Source organism: Diutina rugosa, assembly GCF_008704595.1.
Source record: "Diutina rugosa strain CBS 613 chromosome Unknown scaffold16_size293850, whole genome shotgun sequence".
Classification (NCBI taxonomy): Eukaryota; Fungi; Ascomycota; class Pichiomycetes; order Serinales; family Debaryomycetaceae; genus Diutina; species Diutina rugosa.
The window spans coordinates 262806-281632 of NW_022995069.1; the positions used below are offsets into that span (position 1 = coordinate 262806).

The 18827-nt window shown below is 43.7% G+C and overlaps 8 protein-coding genes across 8 annotated transcripts; 3 read left to right on the forward strand and 5 right to left on the reverse strand. All coding sequences in view use genetic code 12, as the record gives it.

Moving 5' to 3' along the window:
• Window positions 1-258: 258 nt before the first annotated feature.
• Window positions 259-1413, reverse strand: DIURU_000488 (uncharacterized protein; the record flags this gene model as incomplete). The annotated part of the gene is made up of 1 exon (XM_034157800.1): window positions 259-1413. The coding sequence occupies one exon, from the start codon at window positions 1411-1413 to the stop codon at window positions 259-261; it is 1155 nt and encodes a 384-aa protein (XP_034014807.1).
• Window positions 1414-2002: 589 nt separating this feature from the next.
• DIURU_000489 (uncharacterized protein) lies at window positions 2003-2548 on the forward strand (the record flags this gene model as incomplete). The annotated part of the gene is made up of 1 exon (XM_034157811.1): window positions 2003-2548. The coding sequence occupies one exon, from the start codon at window positions 2003-2005 to the stop codon at window positions 2546-2548; it is 546 nt and encodes a 181-aa protein (XP_034014808.1).
• A 553-nt stretch (window positions 2549-3101) lies between these two features.
• DIURU_000490 (uncharacterized protein) lies at window positions 3102-6845 on the forward strand (the record flags this gene model as incomplete). Its single annotated transcript, XM_034157823.1, has 1 exon — window positions 3102-6845. One exon carries the CDS (start codon window positions 3102-3104, stop codon window positions 6843-6845), a length of 3744 nt encoding a protein of 1247 aa, XP_034014809.1.
• Window positions 6846-6945: 100 nt separating this feature from the next.
• DIURU_000491 (triglyceride lipase) lies at window positions 6946-8268 on the reverse strand (the record flags this gene model as incomplete). The annotated part of the gene is made up of 1 exon (XM_034157834.1): window positions 6946-8268. The coding sequence occupies one exon, from the start codon at window positions 8266-8268 to the stop codon at window positions 6946-6948; it is 1323 nt and encodes a 440-aa protein (XP_034014810.1).
• Window positions 8269-9435: 1167 nt separating this feature from the next.
• DIURU_000492 (ATP-dependent RNA helicase) lies at window positions 9436-11055 on the reverse strand (the record flags this gene model as incomplete). The annotated part of the gene is made up of 1 exon (XM_034157845.1): window positions 9436-11055. One exon carries the CDS (start codon window positions 11053-11055, stop codon window positions 9436-9438), a length of 1620 nt encoding a protein of 539 aa, XP_034014811.1.
• Window positions 11056-11754: 699 nt separating this feature from the next.
• DIURU_000493 (mitochondrial 37S ribosomal protein mS29) lies at window positions 11755-12936 on the forward strand (the record flags this gene model as incomplete). Its single annotated transcript, XM_034157856.1, has 1 exon — window positions 11755-12936. The coding sequence occupies one exon, from the start codon at window positions 11755-11757 to the stop codon at window positions 12934-12936; it is 1182 nt and encodes a 393-aa protein (XP_034014812.1).
• A 1400-nt stretch (window positions 12937-14336) lies between these two features.
• On the reverse strand, window positions 14337-15308 carry DIURU_000494 (ribose phosphate diphosphokinase subunit; the record flags this gene model as incomplete). Its single annotated transcript, XM_034157867.1, has 1 exon — window positions 14337-15308. One exon carries the CDS (start codon window positions 15306-15308, stop codon window positions 14337-14339), a length of 972 nt encoding a protein of 323 aa, XP_034014813.1.
• Window positions 15309-16116: 808 nt separating this feature from the next.
• On the reverse strand, window positions 16117-18699 carry RFX2 (Rfx2p; the record flags this gene model as incomplete). The annotated part of the gene is made up of 1 exon (XM_034157878.1): window positions 16117-18699. One exon carries the CDS (start codon window positions 18697-18699, stop codon window positions 16117-16119), a length of 2583 nt encoding a protein of 860 aa, XP_034014814.1.
• Between the last annotated feature and the right edge of the window lie 128 nt (window positions 18700-18827).

An 18827-nucleotide genomic window follows, 5' to 3' on the forward strand; every position in this document is an offset into this window, starting at 1 on the left:
GAAATACCCTTAGTCTCACAAAACAATCACAATTAATAATGCTAACGGGGATTGCGCGCTGGACGCGGCATTTGAACTAAAAGCATGTGACACGACGCAAGAATTTGAAACACAATGCGAAAATTTGAACTCAAATCTGGTTACTCGATAATACCCGATGTGGCATGTAGCCTCCTTAACCTTCTTGAAGTGAGATAAAACCTAATAGCGATTTTCAAACCATTTATATCATTACAAATCATAAACCCATAAAACCCATTAAAACGAAACCGGAACGAATGCTAGCATCAATTCCATTTTGAATTGATTCCAGGCATCCTCATCATTCTTCCCTGTGAAGTGGTTGCGGTAGAGCATTCGAACATGCTCCATGGCCACTGCATGCTTATCATTGGCTACGACATTATCAGTAGTGACCACAAGATAGTCGTACATCGCCACCCACTCGACAAATTTCGAACATTCCCCGTACAGTAGTGCCATCACTTCGCGTCGAGGCACCAGCAACACGTGGGCCAGTGAACCCACGAGAGACAGAAGTTGTGCGTTGACAAGAGTCTCACGACTAATCAGCTCCGTCGTAGAGATCGTTGGAGTCCCAAGTGATGGAACCCCTTTATCTTCAGGCCCACTCTCATAGTCACTAGAAACCAGTGATCCGTAATCTTTTGAGGCTAGTTGAGATAATGACACTAACAGAGCAGTCAGTGTTTGCGAGCTGATTTTCATATGGTTATCATTCAAATGACTCAAGTTAAGACCAATAGATCCACCAGGATGCTTCTTTGAGAACTGAGTTTTCCGTTTGAGCAAATCGTCCTCAATCATTTCGGAAAGAGCTAATACCGTGGCATCAGCTAGTATGAGCGAGAGACTCGTCAGTACTGTAGGAGCTGGCAACCCATGAATCAGGTCTTCGTTTAAATGAGGTGGTAATTCAACATACATCAATGAATTCACCATAGGGTGGTTGGAAAGCTTTGAATTTTTGGAACAAGTCAATAAGACCATAGGCAACTCAGGCAGAAGATGAGGCAACAACTGAAGGAGTTCAGGAGTATTACCTGACGCTGTCACCAAGACAAGACAATCAGTATCCTCATTTATCAAACCCAAATCACCATGTAATGCTTCTGATGGGTGTAAAGGTTGAGAAGGAATCAGCAAAGAGTTGAGTGTGGCCACCAACTTGTTAGCGATCTTGAACAGCTTGCCAATACCACACAATATAATTTTGCCACCATTAACATAGGTCAGATGAAAGATATCAAGCGATGCGATGAGATTTTCAATACTGAACTCGTCCAGAGTGTATTGGCGGCTAAGCGCTTGCATCGCCTGTTGGTGGTGGTCGAGACATTTGACCACGCTACCTTTGCCACTAGCAAGGAGTTCAGGCTCGGTAAACACCATGGGGGTGAAATCTTGGGTGGCCCGCCGGTATTTAAGTCGCACAAAAAATGCTCCACAGTATTAAAAGTACTTTTGGGGTTACGTCAAGGTATGAAGCAAACCAACCGCAGCAATGAGAGTCGAAAAAACAAGCGGTGTACATATAGAAGCAAATTGTTACGCTTTCGAATCAAGTAAATTGCCCTTCTAGCTTTTCTTTTCCTTCTAGCACCAAGCGACAGGTGCAGGGTAGAGGCGTTGTAACGAGCGTGCAGTACCTTGCCGTCACCGTTAAATACGTAGCGATTGTGCAATCATGTGGTTACGTCATGAGCATGACAAATTGCTCCAACAGGTTTTGATCATCCAAAGTGAATTCCTGGGACTAAACACCCATGATTCGAATGTGAGTCTGCACGCAACGCTGATTATTCTTCCAATCATGAACTTGAGCCTAGCGAATTACTCATTTCCGATATCGGCCCGGGTTATCGCCTAATTCGTATGTGGCCCGGCGGAGTAACGTGCGGGTCCGACGATCGTATTTGTGGCGTCGTTTTTTCGAGCCTCATACAGTAGGTGCAGGAATCGCGAAACCACACTCATTTCGATGAGTCCTCGACCGGACCAAATCGAAGGATGTCTGGCGGTTTTGGCCCTATTGGCCATACTAAAGCCAATCAGTCATTCTCTGAGGCAACACCCTCTTGTGTTGGCGGGGACATTCACCTTGATTGCTTTGATTTTTCTCGAGTATCCTAATGTTAAGCGCCGGGTGTCTGCTGCCAACAGGCAACGGATTGCGTGGCTTCTAGGAATTTTATGGGCTTTCGTCAGTGTTTGTTTGTACTACAACAATCGAGGAGAGGACGCCTTACAATTGGCGACATATCAAGTATACTTGTCCTTGGGAGCGTCAAAGTGGGCGTTTATTCCAGTGGCTTTAATTTCATATATTGCCGATGGAAATTATGATGCATACGTTCTAGCGATGATGTTAGCAAACGCGGGGTTTAGATGTACGAGGCTAGCTTCTATTTTATCCACATGGTGGTGGTGGAGTCTCAACGTTTTAGTCATTGTTAGCCAGGGCCGTTTGTGGACAGCGTATGCATTGCTGGCACTTTGGGTAGCTCTCCGAACTTTGGCTGATTAGACTAATTTTTGCCAAACAATTTTTGCCAAACGATATTCAAATCGTATATCTTTCTCCGCGTATCTCCAGTCGCAATTAATGCTGGAATTGGTCACCTACGGCGCAGCAATTATTTTTATCATACAAAGATCCATTCTGAAATCTGTTGCAAATTCGGCGGCTGATGGCCGGACGTTACGAATCGATTCTTACGTTTGCTCTTGCATTTTATAATTGCAAACGGCTTGATATCAAAAATATACACCAACTAGTCATGAATGCAATCTAAGAGGTCTCGACCCGAAAAGCAAGCAAATTTACTAAACTATTCGAGATGCATTACGATCCCTGAAACTAACGGCTAAGGCTACGTAATCTCAAGGTGTACAGTTATTGAACTGCCCAAGAACATGCAAAAATTCGTAGGACTCCTATCCGTTGTATAATGTTGAATTGCCATACAAATACGTCACAATGGTATAAGTATGGCTCAAGCAAAGCATCTTCAACAGTCCACTTTTCTAGTCCACGCATTCGCCGCATACAAACACTCACGGATGTCGCGCAATCGGTAATGCTGAGTGAGTATCCCGAAACCGAGCCGACGGTGGAAGCATCCACCCAGGCATCCACTCAATCCCAAAAGATTATGACTAAGCAGTTCAAGCTTATATCTGTGAACCTTAAAGAGGCTGCGCTTGATCTGCCGTCATTCAGAGCATCTGTGAACCACTTGGATATACAGGTTGATAACGTTGAAAAATGGCTTAGGGCTCTTGTTCTGCTGTGTCGAAAGCTTCCACTGTACCTTAAAGAACTTCAGTCTTTCTTCAATTCGTTCCTTGAGCATTTAGTTCCGACATTTTTGCAAGATGGGTTGATCGATCAGGAGTATACAGTGCAATCGCTTAGAACTTCACTTGAGGGTCTCAGACGGTTATGGGGACTTGCCTTATCTATGTTGCAAGTTAATCTTACCTCAATTGAGAGTCTTAACAGCATTATGCAGAAAAGCATCGCCCACTATAAGGAAGTACGGCAACGCTTTGAGGTGAATCAACACAAGTACGAACGTTACTTGGCATTGTACGCAAGTACTTCAAAAACTAAAGATGCGTCAATGATTGTTGAAGATGCTCAGGAACTCTTCAAGGTCCGGAAAGCTTACATTCATGCATCATTGGATTTGGTCATTGAGATTAACCAATTGAGCAGTCAACTCGACCTGTACTTAGTTAAGATGCTGACTAATTTGTGGAAAACTAAGCGTCTGTTGTTTAGTGATACAGTAATGCCTGGTTATCGTGAACTGTGGGACAAGATTCATCGAATCCAAGCTTGGAGTCTGATGTATTCCGAAAGTTTGGGAAAATTCAAACGAGACATGTATATAAGTCGACAACAAGTTGAAGACCTGGCAATTGCACAGTGCACACCGTCGCAAAATCCCGAAGATTATCGTACTCTGACCATCAATAGACGAATGCTTGCGAATTCGAATGAAACCGCTTTTGAAAAGCATGGATATCTATTCATGAAAACATGGTATGATAATCTTTCTAAACCAGTATGGGTGAGGCGATGGTGCTTTTTCAAAGGAGGTGTGTTTGGAATGCTTGTTCTTCTGCCTCAAGGAACTTATGTTCAAGAAACTGACAAGATCGGTATACTTTTATGCAACGCGAAATATTACCCCAATGAGGATCGTCGCTTTTGCTTTGAATTGAAAACAAGTGGTATGCTGATCATTCTCCAGGCAGAACTGTTGAGTGATTTGAAGCTGTGGCTCAAAGTATTTGATAATGAGCGACACCGTATTGCACAGAACCCTTTAAATGATCAGCATCTTTTGGACGTCGCTCTGGGTAGGTTTCCTCCTCTAGTTCTGGAATTTGCGCTGACGCAACCCAGTGCCGTTGACCGACAACTCACCAGTCTTCGATGTGTTGACGGAAGAGGTAATGTTATCACGTCCAACAATTTGTCTAGTCACATTTCGCAAAACGAAGAGTTGTTTGTTAAGCACATTTACTACCAAATCCCTACCATAAGACCACCATTCATGACTGGGACCACAAAAACTCTGATCATTGCATACCTTACAACTCCGGCGACCCCTTTGCCATCTGCGCTCACGGCAAACATTTGGGGCTCTGTAAATTGGGGTGTGTATTATCTTCATGAAAATCTGGGAACTCACAGACTGACAGCATTGCTGCCTTATTCTACAAACGATATCACCGTCACACTGTCAAGTGAGGAACCTATAGAAAATGGTAAATTACCAGGCAACACCTCGACGGAGGAGGAAGGCGGTAATGGAAAGTCCGTTCAAAGAGGGAGCTACCCTGAGTACTACCCCGCGAGCTTGGTACCTGAGGATATCCAGTTGAGAGCGCTTTTCGAAACAGCTGTTGAGCCAAACGAATATTGTCTTCTTTCCTTTCGTTGCATCTGGCTGCCAAATTCACGTCAAGATTTAAGTGGTCGGTGTTTCATTACAAAGGATCACGTATACTTTTACATGTTGGCGCTGGGATTCGTTGCGCTTTTTAAGGACAAAGTAAACCGCTTGGTGTCAGTGGATCATGTTGCCCAAAAGAATTTTGACTACTTAAAGATTTACACCATTGATGGCAGCGTTAAAATCAAACTCTTTTTGGATGATGGACGTGCCATACAGAAAAAAATCATTCTGTTGATATCGAACGCCACAAGCAACAAGTCAAAAGGTATCGAGAAACTACTCGATGAAATGAAAGAAATTGATAAGAACGCTAACGATGATCTTCAAGACTCATACAAACTTCATCTAATTGCCCAACTTGCGAAGCTGGTAACTCATCAAGAACGCGTTTATAGCTTGTTGCATTCAAAGGGGAGCAATTTGCTAGCAGAAGCAGGTGCACCTACTCTGTCAGTGGTAGAAAAACCGGGGCTAAAGTCTCACGTTTTCCGCACCAACTTTCGAGACGATTATACCTACTCGAGTGTTGATATTTACAATCTTAGCCCGAAAGCACTTTTTCACGCACTATTGGGAGATCATCTGATTGTGCTTCGAGAAACTCTGACCTTTTCGAAGGTTGATTGTTTTCCTGTGCAACCATGGCGTGTTGGGGTTCCACCGTATCGACAAAATAATAGTACAGATGCCAACTCTACCGATATGTGGAGGTGTTTCAACGTGGAAACACGCTATAATCACAAGTGCCAAGCTGTACAAGTGGAACAAGTCATTGACAACATGTATGACGACGAGTACTACACTTTCACACACAGCATGTCCTATTTTGAATTCTTCTTGGGATCGCGGTTTTCCTTGGATTATAAATTTGTCATTGTGGGTGTTGCTGGCAAACGATCTCAAGTTTACGTTTACTCACGGCGAAATTTCACGTCGCGGTCCATTTTCAGTTGGGGAATTGATAAGTTATGCCACACTATCAGCCTCACACATGCCAGTGAGATTCATAAAGCTTTGCATAAGGTAGTAAAAGAGGTTGGCCATCACGGCATGGTTGCCAAAGCAATCTACTTTTATGGGAAATTGAGTATCACAGACTTGCCATACAAGCAGGAACCGATTCCAACAATAACTTACAGATTTTTGGACGTAAACAGAGTCCTTCTCGAGCGCGTGTGCCTTATTATCCTTGGAGTGATAGTGCTACTTGTAAGAGGTGTCATCCGCTTTGCGAAAGCAACGATCTCTTCCGTGACCATGAACAAGCTTTTGATTACTTTATGTGCTGTGTCGATGATATTCAATTTGATTCTTTCTAGCAGAATGTCCATCAATTATTGGGCTGTTAGAAAAGCTCTGGATACAGCCGACAAATTTGTCCACAGCAAGCCTATCAACATTCAGCGTTCTATACATATGAATGACGTGTATGAGTTGCTTGACGTCAATCTTGATAATGCAAACCTGCTGTCGGTGGCGGCATTCAAGAATGCTTCATTCATTTTGAATTATGATCACTCGTCTAGTTGGTTGCAAACATATGGAGATGAACAGACGTGTAATACTGCAAAGAGATTGGGTGGCAGTATGTCTGAGATCAACGTTCGCAGAAATGAGCTTCTTACAGAACTCAAGATCTTGAATTCCATGGAAAAGGAGCTCGTTGTGGCTGAGTTCAGAAATTGGTTGACTAGTGAGTTGAGGAAATGCTCCGTAGTGAAACGTATCTCATGGGAGGATGTACATGATACTGAGAGGAATTCTAATTTGGACGAAATTGCCGAGGGAGTTGAAAATATCGAAAAATACTGTTCTGATGTTGCCAAACAAATTAAGAGATTCAATTACTGAATCACAGAGGGTACTATTGTCGATGTCAAAATGACTATTGATTATGTGCCCACATATTGAGACGGCGTGCAAGTCTAAATACTCTATATCCATACACCTATTAAAACCCTCTTTTACTCAAACTGTCTGCAACTTCAAGATATAGTGCAATTGCATTGAACTTGGGCTCTTCAGCAAATAATACTTTATCCACCACATTTCGTGTGCGATTTGTCCAATTAATCAAGTCCAAATGGTCAACCTCGTCAAGGGTACCCAAATAGGTTCCCCAGTGAGATGACTGAACACTGACAACACCATCGTTCTCTAGCATGTATTTTTTCAACTGGTCAGACAACACCTTGTCCTTATTGTTGGATTTGATTTGATGAGCCATGATTTTCCAGGTCAAATTGAACACATTGTACCATTTTGGCTGAAATCGGGCCCCATAACTAAAATACTTCACATCCGGATCGTCTGTGATTTTTGAATTGAATTTTTTCATAGCCTCGGTTGTCATCTCAAAGACCAGAGGCGGACATAACTTTTTGAGCACTTTATTGTTGCCAATCCAATCAACAATGAAATCAGCGCACTCTGAACCGTGATGGGGAGTGGAAATCGTGGTAAGCGACGCAACTTTGTAGCTTCGCTTTATCGAGCTGTCAGTATGTAGTTTATGTATGAGATAACGCAGATCCAATCCTCCCATGGAATGACTAATCAAATTAATCTTCACTAAATCGGCCTTGGAAGTATTTTCTGGTGACTCTCTACCCTCAAATCGTTGATTACCATCATGATGATGCCCTGTTGTAGACGATGTGGGATGATAAACTTCGCTCTTGGATTTTTGACGTAATTCCTCAGTTTGGGCCTCAATGAAGGTATGAAGTTCCTTAGCACGATCCTCAATGGTACCAAAAGCTGAAACCTTTGCTGTCAACACCGTCGCACCCAACTTAGAAAGCGCTTCCTTGATACCGTACCAGTAGTCGACCTCAAACAATCCACGCTGAATAAGTTCGTTGTCAGTTGACTTGATGCCAAGATCTGGGACGAGTTGAAGCTTATCAAATCCTGAAAAGCCATGGCACAAAACAATTGGGTAATGAGGTGCCTCATACCGCTCACGAAAACGACTGAACTTGTCTGTGATCACCGCCTCTTCAAGATGGTGTTCGGGGTCGAGATCAATCACTCGATTAGAGTTGGATCTGTTGAATAATAGAAGTCTCCAACCAGACATGGCACCTAACAGAGCCGCTTCGCAGGCCAATCTGCTGCTACCCACAGTAAACATTTCTTGTGATTCTGAGCGAATGAGGTTGACACTGTCAAATGGGGTAAGCCACACTCGTACCGTAGACGTCGGATTCCACGACGAGGCAGCAATGGTCCCAAGCGGGGCAAACAGCAAGTGAGGTACAGTCACCGTCATGTTCGCATTGATGGTTACTGGCCCTGACAGTGGATTACAGCTGTCTAAGACAAGCCATATAAATGTTTGGGATTCACATACTTACCAGAATCGTGTTTTCGAGAATGTATGGCTACAGCAGGGTGGATATCAATTGCATTGTTGATTACTGCAGTTGTAGAGTCCCCAAGCTAAAGAGTTGTCCGTGAAATAAAATCATGCAAATCCATGAGCCGTTTATTGAAATCAAACACCCAAACCAAACACCCAAACCAAACACCTAAACCAAGTTTCCCATTATAAAAACCCACATATTAGCTACCCAACTCCAAATCTCAGCGTATTCTACGCTTCTTGCGAGAGAGCCAAGTCTCATTCTCGAGACTTGTTTGTAATCCCTCGATAACTTCCCTCTGGTATTGCAGCATCGTCTCCAATGAATGGAGCCTTTCAAGTAAAGCCAGTACCTCAACCATATAAGTTGTTGATTGGGACATGGTAAGTGTTAATTTCGATGTCTTTGAAATTAAGGATACGAATATTACTTTTAAAGCTAAGATATGGCGGCGCACGACTATTTCTGCATATAACCCGCCCTTGCACCTTCTAAACATTCTTTTGACGTCGATAAAAAGTGATACAGAGAAATCTATAAGATGCAGAATGGAAGTTGTTAATCACAGATATATTGATATTCACGTAGTTCGAACAACTGAGCCATTGCAGATCCCCTTCTCAGCTTAATGAACGTATTTTTTTTTTTTTTCCAGTTCGGCAGTTTAAGCCGCATTTGCCGATAAATTAGTGTTTGCGCCACCCGGACCAATTCGATGACTACGTCATGTGAGGGGCGAAGAGGGCTGATCTGCAGATCAACGCGCCACACGCTGGTTCGACTACGGTGATAAGTAGATGGGCTTCGATGGCTTCATACCATGCCTATCATATATTTACACAAGTTACCAGGCCTATAATCCACGCAACCGGTTTGCCAAGAAGAAAACAACCAGCGTCAACCTCTTTGGCATACTATATACAGTAACTTCTTCAATTGCATGAAAAGTGGAATTCCTCCAGTGTTCGACTGTCTTCGTTAGTAACGTACTCAGAGTATAGATTTTCTCTTCAAGTAAGATCAGAAGTCTAACGTCTTGAAAATCTTTTGTATCATCATGGTAACTTACCTCGCTAGCCAATGACCTGACCAGATCTAACGGCTTTCGGAATACCTTTCGCAAAACTTCTGCGAGTTTTGCGATCAACGATGAAAAAAACCCTTCCTGCTTGTCTCATTCGTCCCGTACGACCAACTCTATGGACCAAATCAACAGAATTGTTGGGGAGGTCCATCAAAATGACATTCTTAACGCTGCGAAAGTTGATTCCTCGGGCCAACAAGTCGGTGGTGACCAAAACCTTCATTGAGCTGTCACCTGTGGTGTCGGAAGTTTGTTCTGGTTCGGACACAAACGGACGAATCATATCCAGCCGCTGGTCTGGACTCAAATTTCCACTGATTGATAACACATCTTGTGGTTTCCACTGATAATTTTCAATTAGCTGCTTCACAACTTTGCCAACTTCATCCCGCTCATTGACGAATACTACCACCCGCTTGACATATCCACGATCAGTACCGTCACGCTGAATAGCATACAAACATTGTGCCAACGCCCTAATTTTTTGATTGTTATAGGGTCTCTCCAGAGCATCAATGACTTTGAAATGAACTTGTTTGGGGAGCTTATGAAGGTCTGGCGATGCTATTTCGATAACCGATCCCTTATTTGGGAACAATTCCTTGAGCTTTTGACTGAATTCTCGCGGAATGGTGGCTGAACATAGAATGAGTCCTTCAAGCAGTCCCAATCTTGTAACGATATTGGTGGTCGTGTCGAACCACAGCTTGTCAAACAAGGTATCAGCTTCGTCAACGACACAATACTTCACTTGAGAAAAGTACTTGAAGGGACGATGAATATTTTTGAGCTTGGAAAGGGCTGTGATCTTGGCTGGTGTGGTGACAACCACATCGACACGACCTTTCTTTAACTCCTTAAAAAGCTCGGTGGGCGCCACGGTCAGCCCCCATGAGAATACCAGAAGACCCAACGTCGACTCAAGAGCGGCGAACTCTTGATATTGCTTTGGCACCTTCGTCGGATCGATGGGCGCAAGTGCCGCCGTCGCGATCGTATCATAAACCTGATCGACGAGCTCGTTTGTTGGGACCAATATGATGGCTCGTACCAATGGTTTTTCTCTTTCCTGCTGATACCGACCAACACCATACGTTCTCCAAGTATCATAGTCATGCTTTTTAAGTCTCAGAAGCACGGATGCTAAGTATGCCCAGGTCTTACCCAGTCCGGTTTCAGCTGCCATCGTGAATACTCTCATTGGTCCTTCTAATTCACGCTGAATTTTGACTGAATCCAGCTTGGCTCGATTGATCCGGGACAGGTTGATAATTGGAATAGCTTGAGCTTGAATGGGAGAAGGTATAATTTCAACGTCATCAATCAGCTTGACATATGTCGATTTGAGGGAGTATTTCTCTTTGATTTCCTTTTCCATTGCCTGTCTTACCGTAGGAAAGATAAGTAACAGGTCCATGGTAGCAGAAACTGGCTTTTTCACGAGTTTGCTGGAGCTATCGTCACTCTTTTGAGAGGGCGGTGGGCTCAATTGGCTGAATTTCCCAAACGTGAAGGCATTATGCTTTGGTTTCTTCGGAATGCCCTTATCCTTGGGCTTGACTTTCGTTGATGATTGATGTAGCCATCTTGTGAATGATCGAACAATCATTTAGTGCGATGGCGATGAGGTGAAAATTTATGATCGGGTGTGCACATAACCCTTTCTCACTTGACTGCAAAGCCATTTAAAATGTTTCAGGAAACCATATTAGGGCTGAAACTTTAGCGATCAACTTGGGCAGTCCAGGTTATTTTGAACATAAGGACCTGACTCAAGAGATATGTTTCAGCGATCTGAGGATGAGTAGCTGCTCCTAACAGGCGCGTCCACTTTACTTCGTTGAACCTAAGAAACTTAGTAGGAAAGAATTGCAGATGGAGAAGGTCTCTCTATCAAATATGAGTGCTAAATCATTGCATATACCCTCGACAATACATATGTGGAAGCGATTGAAGTCGCGTTTTAGTTTCAATGAGGTCAACTAAGCTTGGAGCTTTCGCAACCGACAACTCGATATTGGGTTGTTTAAGAATATAAATCGTTTCATCTCCTCATCGTCTCTCTTCCACTCCGGTCATTAAGCGTTGCCGCTCATGACAACTCCCACTAGCTCTATTCGCGCGGTGAAAATTTTGTATCGAAAGGTTAGAGACCGACACCATGTTAAGCCGGACCACTCTCCATGTGCGGGCATTCCTGCTGACACTGCGAGTGCTTGCCAAGGCGACGGGGCACAATACTGCAAAAAAGTCAGTATCCTTCAAGCCCAAAAAGGATCAGACTGTTGGGAAGGCGAAGAAAGGCGGGATGACCCACCATGAATTCCGTGAGGCTGTGACCCAATTAGGTTACGAAAAGGGAGCTCAACCATTACAAGTTCCCGAACTTACCAGCGTGGAGTCTTTGGGCGACCTCTACAAGTACTCGGATGCCACCAAATCCAAATTCAATGAATTGAAAGTGATTCAACCCTATCAACATCATGAGATGTTCAGCGAACCTATATCTATGACCACTACCAATACTGAACAGATACTGAAGCAGGTGCTCTCTAAGCTTCAGGGTCCTTCTAAGGACAACCGTGTGTGTCTCGTTGGCGCTAAAGGTATTGGTAAGTCGACGCTTCTCATGCAAGCCATGGCCCTCGCAAACTCTCTGGACGCCACTCAAGCGCCAGTCTTCTTGCACATTCCTAATGCTAATGCCATCGTTGATGGTCTGTCAGACTACATCCTCAATCAAAAGACGGGGAAGTACCAACAACCCATGTTCACCAAGCGCTGGATTTGGAAACTCAAAAACGCCAATGCTGATGTATTCAAACAACTTAAGTTGTCGCGGGACTTTACTTACGAAAAGGACAGAAAAGAAGTTACTTTGGTGAAGGGCGAGAACACTGTGTACGATCTTCTCAACGATTGTCACGATTTCGGAAAATATGGTCCCACCAACGCCTTTCAATTTTTTGTCGAGGAACTTCAGCATCAATCACAGAACGTACCTGTCTTGGTGACTATCGATCGCGCCAATGGTTTGTTCGATTTTCCAATCACGGAATATCGCCATGCTGATTTCTCTCTGGTGCACGTTTCTCAGCTTGAGATTGGGGATTGGTTGCTCAAGGTGGTTTCCGGTGAATTCAACTTTACTAAAGGTGGCGTCATCTTGGCTCAGTCTTCAGACTTCAGTGCTCATCGCAAGTCCATGAAGGTAGGCCTTGGGCTTGAAGTTCACTCACCTTACGAAAAAGCTTGGTTATTTGATATTGATATTGCCAACGCTATGTTGGCCAATGGTGGTGTCAAGCCGATTGAGGTTGCCCCCTTCACCAAAGACGAGACTTCAAAGTTATTGGAATTCTACCAACAAGCTGGTGTTTTGCAAGCTACTCAAGGTGAGACGGAGTTTACTAAGATCGCTAACAATCAATACACCTTGAGCGGAGGAAATCCTTGGTTCCTTGTGCAAGCTGCGGCGTTTGCTTATTGATTAAACTGTACATAGATGGTAATTCAAAGGCCGTATTGACCTATATTGAATGATTGTAGCATGAAATTCTACATGAATCTTATCAAATACACTAGTGAGCTGGGTTCAACTCCCGCTAATCGAAATCCTTGAACCCCACGAAAGCGTGATTTTCTCTCGTCCAAATTTTGTGCTGCATGCCACTCACCACGACAAGCGATACATACAGTTTGTGCCATGCCGAGCCCTGGGTCGCAGTTAGCCACCAAACGTCAGGATTCCGCAAAATAGCCATACTAAATTGATGGCAAAAACGAACACTTGAATTATAGCTGGCTAAAAGTTGCAAAAAGTATAGGATGCTCTTTGGCGGGGAATCGAACCCCGATCTCCCGCGTGACAAGCGGAAATACTAACCGTTATACTACCAAAGACTAATATTTTTCTACTTGAAAACACAGACTCGAGTTACATTGTGTTTGGGGGTGTATATTCTTTTTCTCAAAATATACAACGTTGTATATCAAACCAATCGCTGAATGAAAATTTTCATGCTTGAGGTTGTTTTATTTTAGATTTGAATGCAAGACTATGGATATATCAAGGATGAAACTGCCTGGTAAATGTGGAGATGTAGTGATTCCTGAGTATATTTGGCAAATACAAGTGTAACTCAAGTATCTCCAAGTCGACTTTGTGAGTCTACACCTATTTTTAGTGTTAAAAATTACAGGTCGATACTAACGCAAACTTCTAGTCGAAATAAAGAGAATAAGGGACAACATAAATTCTGAACACAACCCCACATTACTGAATGGAATGCTGAGATATCGCTCGCCCCGCGGGCGACTGATGGCTCTCTACTTCAACTCTTCGACCAGAGGGAGTATATCATCTAAGCAAGTGACGACGCCTATAACTATAGTATAGTTGGCTAGTACACTCTGAGAGGAGAGACCGTGGTTCAATTCCCCGTGGTTTGGGCCGTCGGTCACCTGTTTACTGAACAACTGCCTCCCCACATTCTCTCCATATACTGAGTTTTTCGCCGTTGTCGGCTTTCTCAGATCGCAGGGTATCGAGAACGAAGACTTTACAAACACTTGAGATCCTCTAAGGAGTATGTAAGTTATTAAGTTAGATATCAATGCAAAACTAAGGATAAAAAAAAAAAGAGAATAAAATGAGCAATTTAAAAATTTCCAAGTGTCAGTTCTTTTGTATCATTTTCAGAATTAAATTTATGACTCTGACAAGGTAAAATGTCGTCTCCAATTCCATTCTATATACTGGTCGAGCCAAATCTAAGGATCTAGGTAAATTTGGCTACTTTGAAATGAAGATGTGTTACATCTAGTAAATTCAACTTTATGATTTGGTTGTACTAATTGAGCTCTATAATCTTGGCTAACTGCTCAAGGTTAGACGGGGTTATTGAATAAGTAAGACACACTTTCCCCGTTGTGCAAACGTCTGATGGCCTCCGCGAGAGTTGCACTTATGTCCAACACTTCCAACTTGGGACACTTCTCCTTGAAGCTTTCAACTGGCATGGAGTTGGTACAAATCACCTGAGTGAGATTGGAGTTGTTAATACGTTCCAAGGCATTGCTGGAAAAGATACCATGAGTCACAATGGCAACCACCAGCTTAGCGCCGTGTTCCAAAAGAATGTCGGCAGCCTTGCAAAGAGTGCCACAAGTGTCTGCCATATCGTCAACAAGCACACAATCCTTGCCTTCGACATCACCAACCAACACCATGCGCAGAACCTCATTAGCTTTGGCCCGTTCCTTGTGGATGAGGGCGAAATTGACGTCTAATTTATCGGCAATCAGAGCCACTCTCTTCGCACCACCGGCATCAGGTGAGACGATGATGAGATTATCGAGGTCAAAGTTTTCACGGATATGACGTAACACCGTTGGTTCGGCGTACAAGTTGTCAACGGGTACATTGAAAAACCCTTGAATCTGGGAAGCATGCAAGTCCATCGTGATCACATGGTCACAGCCACTGACTTGTAAAAGATTGGCAACTAACTTCGCCGTGATTGGAGCTCTGGACTTGTCCTTTCTATCTTGCCGAGCGTAGGGGTAGTTCGGGATGACAGCAGTAATCCGGCGAGCCGATGCGGTAACACAGGCCGAAATAGCAATGAGAAGTTCCATAAGATAGTCATTCATCAGGTCTCCGCCGCAACCAGTTTGCACGATGTAGACATCCTCATCACGTAAAGACTCGCCCACTGCGAAACCAGTTTCCTGATTCAGGTATTGGAAAGCTCCGACTTGTGCAATGTCTATACCAAGCTTCAGAGCAATTTGCTCAGCCAACTCAGGGTGAGAGTTCCCCGCTATAATTTTGATAGCGTTCGGAGTTTTTGGGATCATTAATTGTGGAGTATAGCCATCGCGTTTTTCGATGGAATCAATACCCCGGGCTGCAAATCCCCACGAACCGCCGGGACGTATACCACGTGTGCTTTGGCCCCGAATAATTGGTACTATCGGACAAAGAAAGTTTTAGAGAAACATAAAGAAAAGGAGAAGTTTGTTCTGTTTTGTGTTGACGATCGCAAAATTTTAATTTTCGAAGTCTTCAAACTTTTCACAATATTACATACATATCAGAGATTCTGCAGTGATTATTAAATTACACTATCTCACCATCTCGTTTCAGAGATTTAGGATTGTTTTCAATAGTAGACTGGAATCAGCCACAATTCGGAGTTTATTCAATAAGACGAAGGGCTCTTCTTTCGAATGAACCAATCGCAGGAAAATTCATTGTTAGAATAGTGGACAACGAGCTCCAAAACATCAAGAGCTCTGTAATCATGGGCGAGAACGAATATGACCACTCCAAGAATTTGAAATTTGGCGGGCAATTGAGTTCCAAGTAAATATTTTAACCTTCACACTTTGGGTCGACTTTGGGATCGTTTTGAGCTACGGATTGATCCCTAACCTGAAATAATGTAAGCCAAAATAGGACATTATCATCATCATCATCAGAATTAGCTTCGAATCAATGAATTTGCTATACCACGCCTTTCGAATTCCATGTGCTTCACGATCGGCAAGATTCTTCGTTCACCGGTTTGCTAAGATGTATATGGCTTACTCATTTAAGTTGTTGAGGTATAGTTCTCGATTACTAACGTATGCATCTCTATCACTAAGAAAAACTAACGCATGTTCATAAAGAATCATGCAAACCGACGATTTCACCCATCAAACTGATATACTCCTGAATGAAGGAGTTGAACACCCACCAATTGCCGAACGAATTTGAGCCACCGCCATCATCATCTCCATCATCACTGCGTTGGACTCGCAGTAACAGCAATTGTTGTTGCTTCAAGAAAATGAATTTCAAAATATCATTAAGAATGAAGTTGATGAAATTATTGTAGATGAGAATGGGGTACTTGGCTTTAAAGTGGTTCAGTAACAATTGCTTGTCAATCAAATTGATGAGCAGCAATAATTTTTTGAGCTCCTTGCGAGTCAAAATCAGTTCCTTGTCGGTCTTCTCACCGGACTCTTCCGACAGCGATTCATTCAAAAATGCCAAAAGGTCATGCTTAAAAAACTTATCAATAATGCTGATCTCCTGATTGATGAAATTCATCAGCAACAGTTGCAGCGGAGGCGGTACCAGCTTGGGTTCACCCAGAATTGGATCAAAGTTGTACCCAATAAGCGTATACACCAAATCGTTCAGCAAAATGTCCAGTCTGAACGAAAAGTTGCCCTCCAGAAATGCAGTACGTTGACTTAAGTTGAGAAAGAACAGGTCATCATCGACGGGAACCTGGGTATCCGGTTGCTGATGAATTGTTAAGAAATTCTCAATGTCCACCAGCATGATCAGTTTGACGTTCGGCTTAATTATAAGCTTGATAAACGTGATTAGGAGATCATTCAAATTAATAAGCTTCTTGAGCATTATGAGGAAAATCGTTGAATTTTCCTGCTTGAAAACATTACCTTCATCGTTACGTAACTGGCCATGCAAGTGATTGATCAAATGTAAAAGGTTGAGACGTAAGTTTTTGAGGAAATTAATGTTTACGTCATCCAGCTTGATCAACAACAAATATGGCAATAACTCAATAATAATCATGAGATACACCTTGAGGTCAGTGTTGGTTTCAATAGAAGATCCTGAAGCAGCTTTAGCATTAATTGGGTTAACGACCAACTCAATGAAATTAGTAAGCAACTGCAGCTTCGATGCTAAATTTTCACTAGAAAGGAAAACCTGATGGATAACTTGTTGCAGAATAATGGGGACCAGAGCGTAAAGTCGATGAGCCAACTTGTGGAACCAATTGGGCTGCCCATCATCAAGAATGGTGAATACATCATCAAGGGGGTATTTGGAGTAAGGCTTGATAAATGACAATGTTGGCCCTCGAACCAATGGTTCGGCGTTCAACGAGGGTTGCTCTGCTGGTACCGGGGGTGGTTGAGGCAAATGGTAGCTAAAATCATCAAACGGCTCTTGCTTGGGCTTGATACGTGGACGACTCTTTTCAGGACTAGCGACCCGCGCCAGCGCTGCCTGACTATTGAAAATATGAGTAAGCTCCGGGAGCTCGTTCTGGTCGCATAACTCCTTCATTTCGTGGTCAACAATTTTGTCGTTCCAGATTACGCCCAAATAGTTATACTTGGACTCACCACGCAGTCCTAAACGTTTGATGACCAACTCGGGATACACTAACTTGATGAGTTTGCCGAGTTTCAGCTGGCCCAAAATGAGTTTCTGTTGCTCTCCCACCGTGTTCAGCAACAGAGGATACCCCAAGATGAGCTTGTGACAAATGATATAATAAGTCTTGTAGATCAGCAACCGTGGGATGGTGTAGTGCAGCGGCTCCTTATCACCTTGTGGCATTTCAATCAACATGTCAAAAAGGATTTTGATCGCAAGAAACGTACGCAACAATTCATGATAATTAATCAGCATCAACTTGTTCTCCTTATTGATCAATTCGGGAAACATATCGACCAACATATTCGGACTTTTAAAGACGTTGAGAATTTGGTTAATCACGTCAATGACGCCATCAGTCAGTCCCGGATTCACGAACGTCTTATCGACGCGTTCATCCGGTGGTAACACCCGCGGCACAGGTTGGTTAGGCTCAGTATTGTACAAGATGTTGTAAAAGTCATCGATAGGTATCTGAGGGTTTTGCAGCAACTTATGCATCACGGCAAGGAGATAGTTATTGATGTTGCCGGCATCAACCAGAGTTAATTTCAACATCAACTCGTCAATTATCCCCGAAAGCGAGTTTGCCGAAGCTTGAGGTTGCAGCGATGGAATTGTTTGCGGGGGAAGCAAAGGTGGCGGGAATGGGTAAGACTGAGGCATGGCGGGAACGCCAGCCTGGCTGGGTGACCCCAATTTCTTGTCACTAAGACTAAAAAGACCCATGTGACTTGAGATCAGAAGCTGGTTGGCCTTGTGGCCCAAATTAGGCGGCTGAGACCGTTGGTACGACTTAACCGGCGTGAATTGCTCGTAGTTGGATGAATACTGAGACTGGCCTTGCACGGGAGACACGTTTTGGTTATAGCTGTAGCTGGCGATCAGCAGCGGAGGCTGAGATGGGCTATAATGAGTCTGGTCGTAGTATTGGCTCTGGTACTCGAGCCCGGGACGGTGGGGCAGGGAGAATTCCAGCGGATGCAGCAGCACCACCAGCGTCACTGAGTGGTGGTGGGCGTGATGGGCCAACGAGGATAGCGGTGGTGCCAGCACCATGGGGGGTTGGAGATGCGGGGGTGGCGCCGACGACAGCGGCAGTTGATGCTGGTGGGACGTCGACGGCGGCGGGTCATCACGGGGGGGAAATTGGTACAGGGGCACGTAGTCGTGTTGTTGAGGGTGGT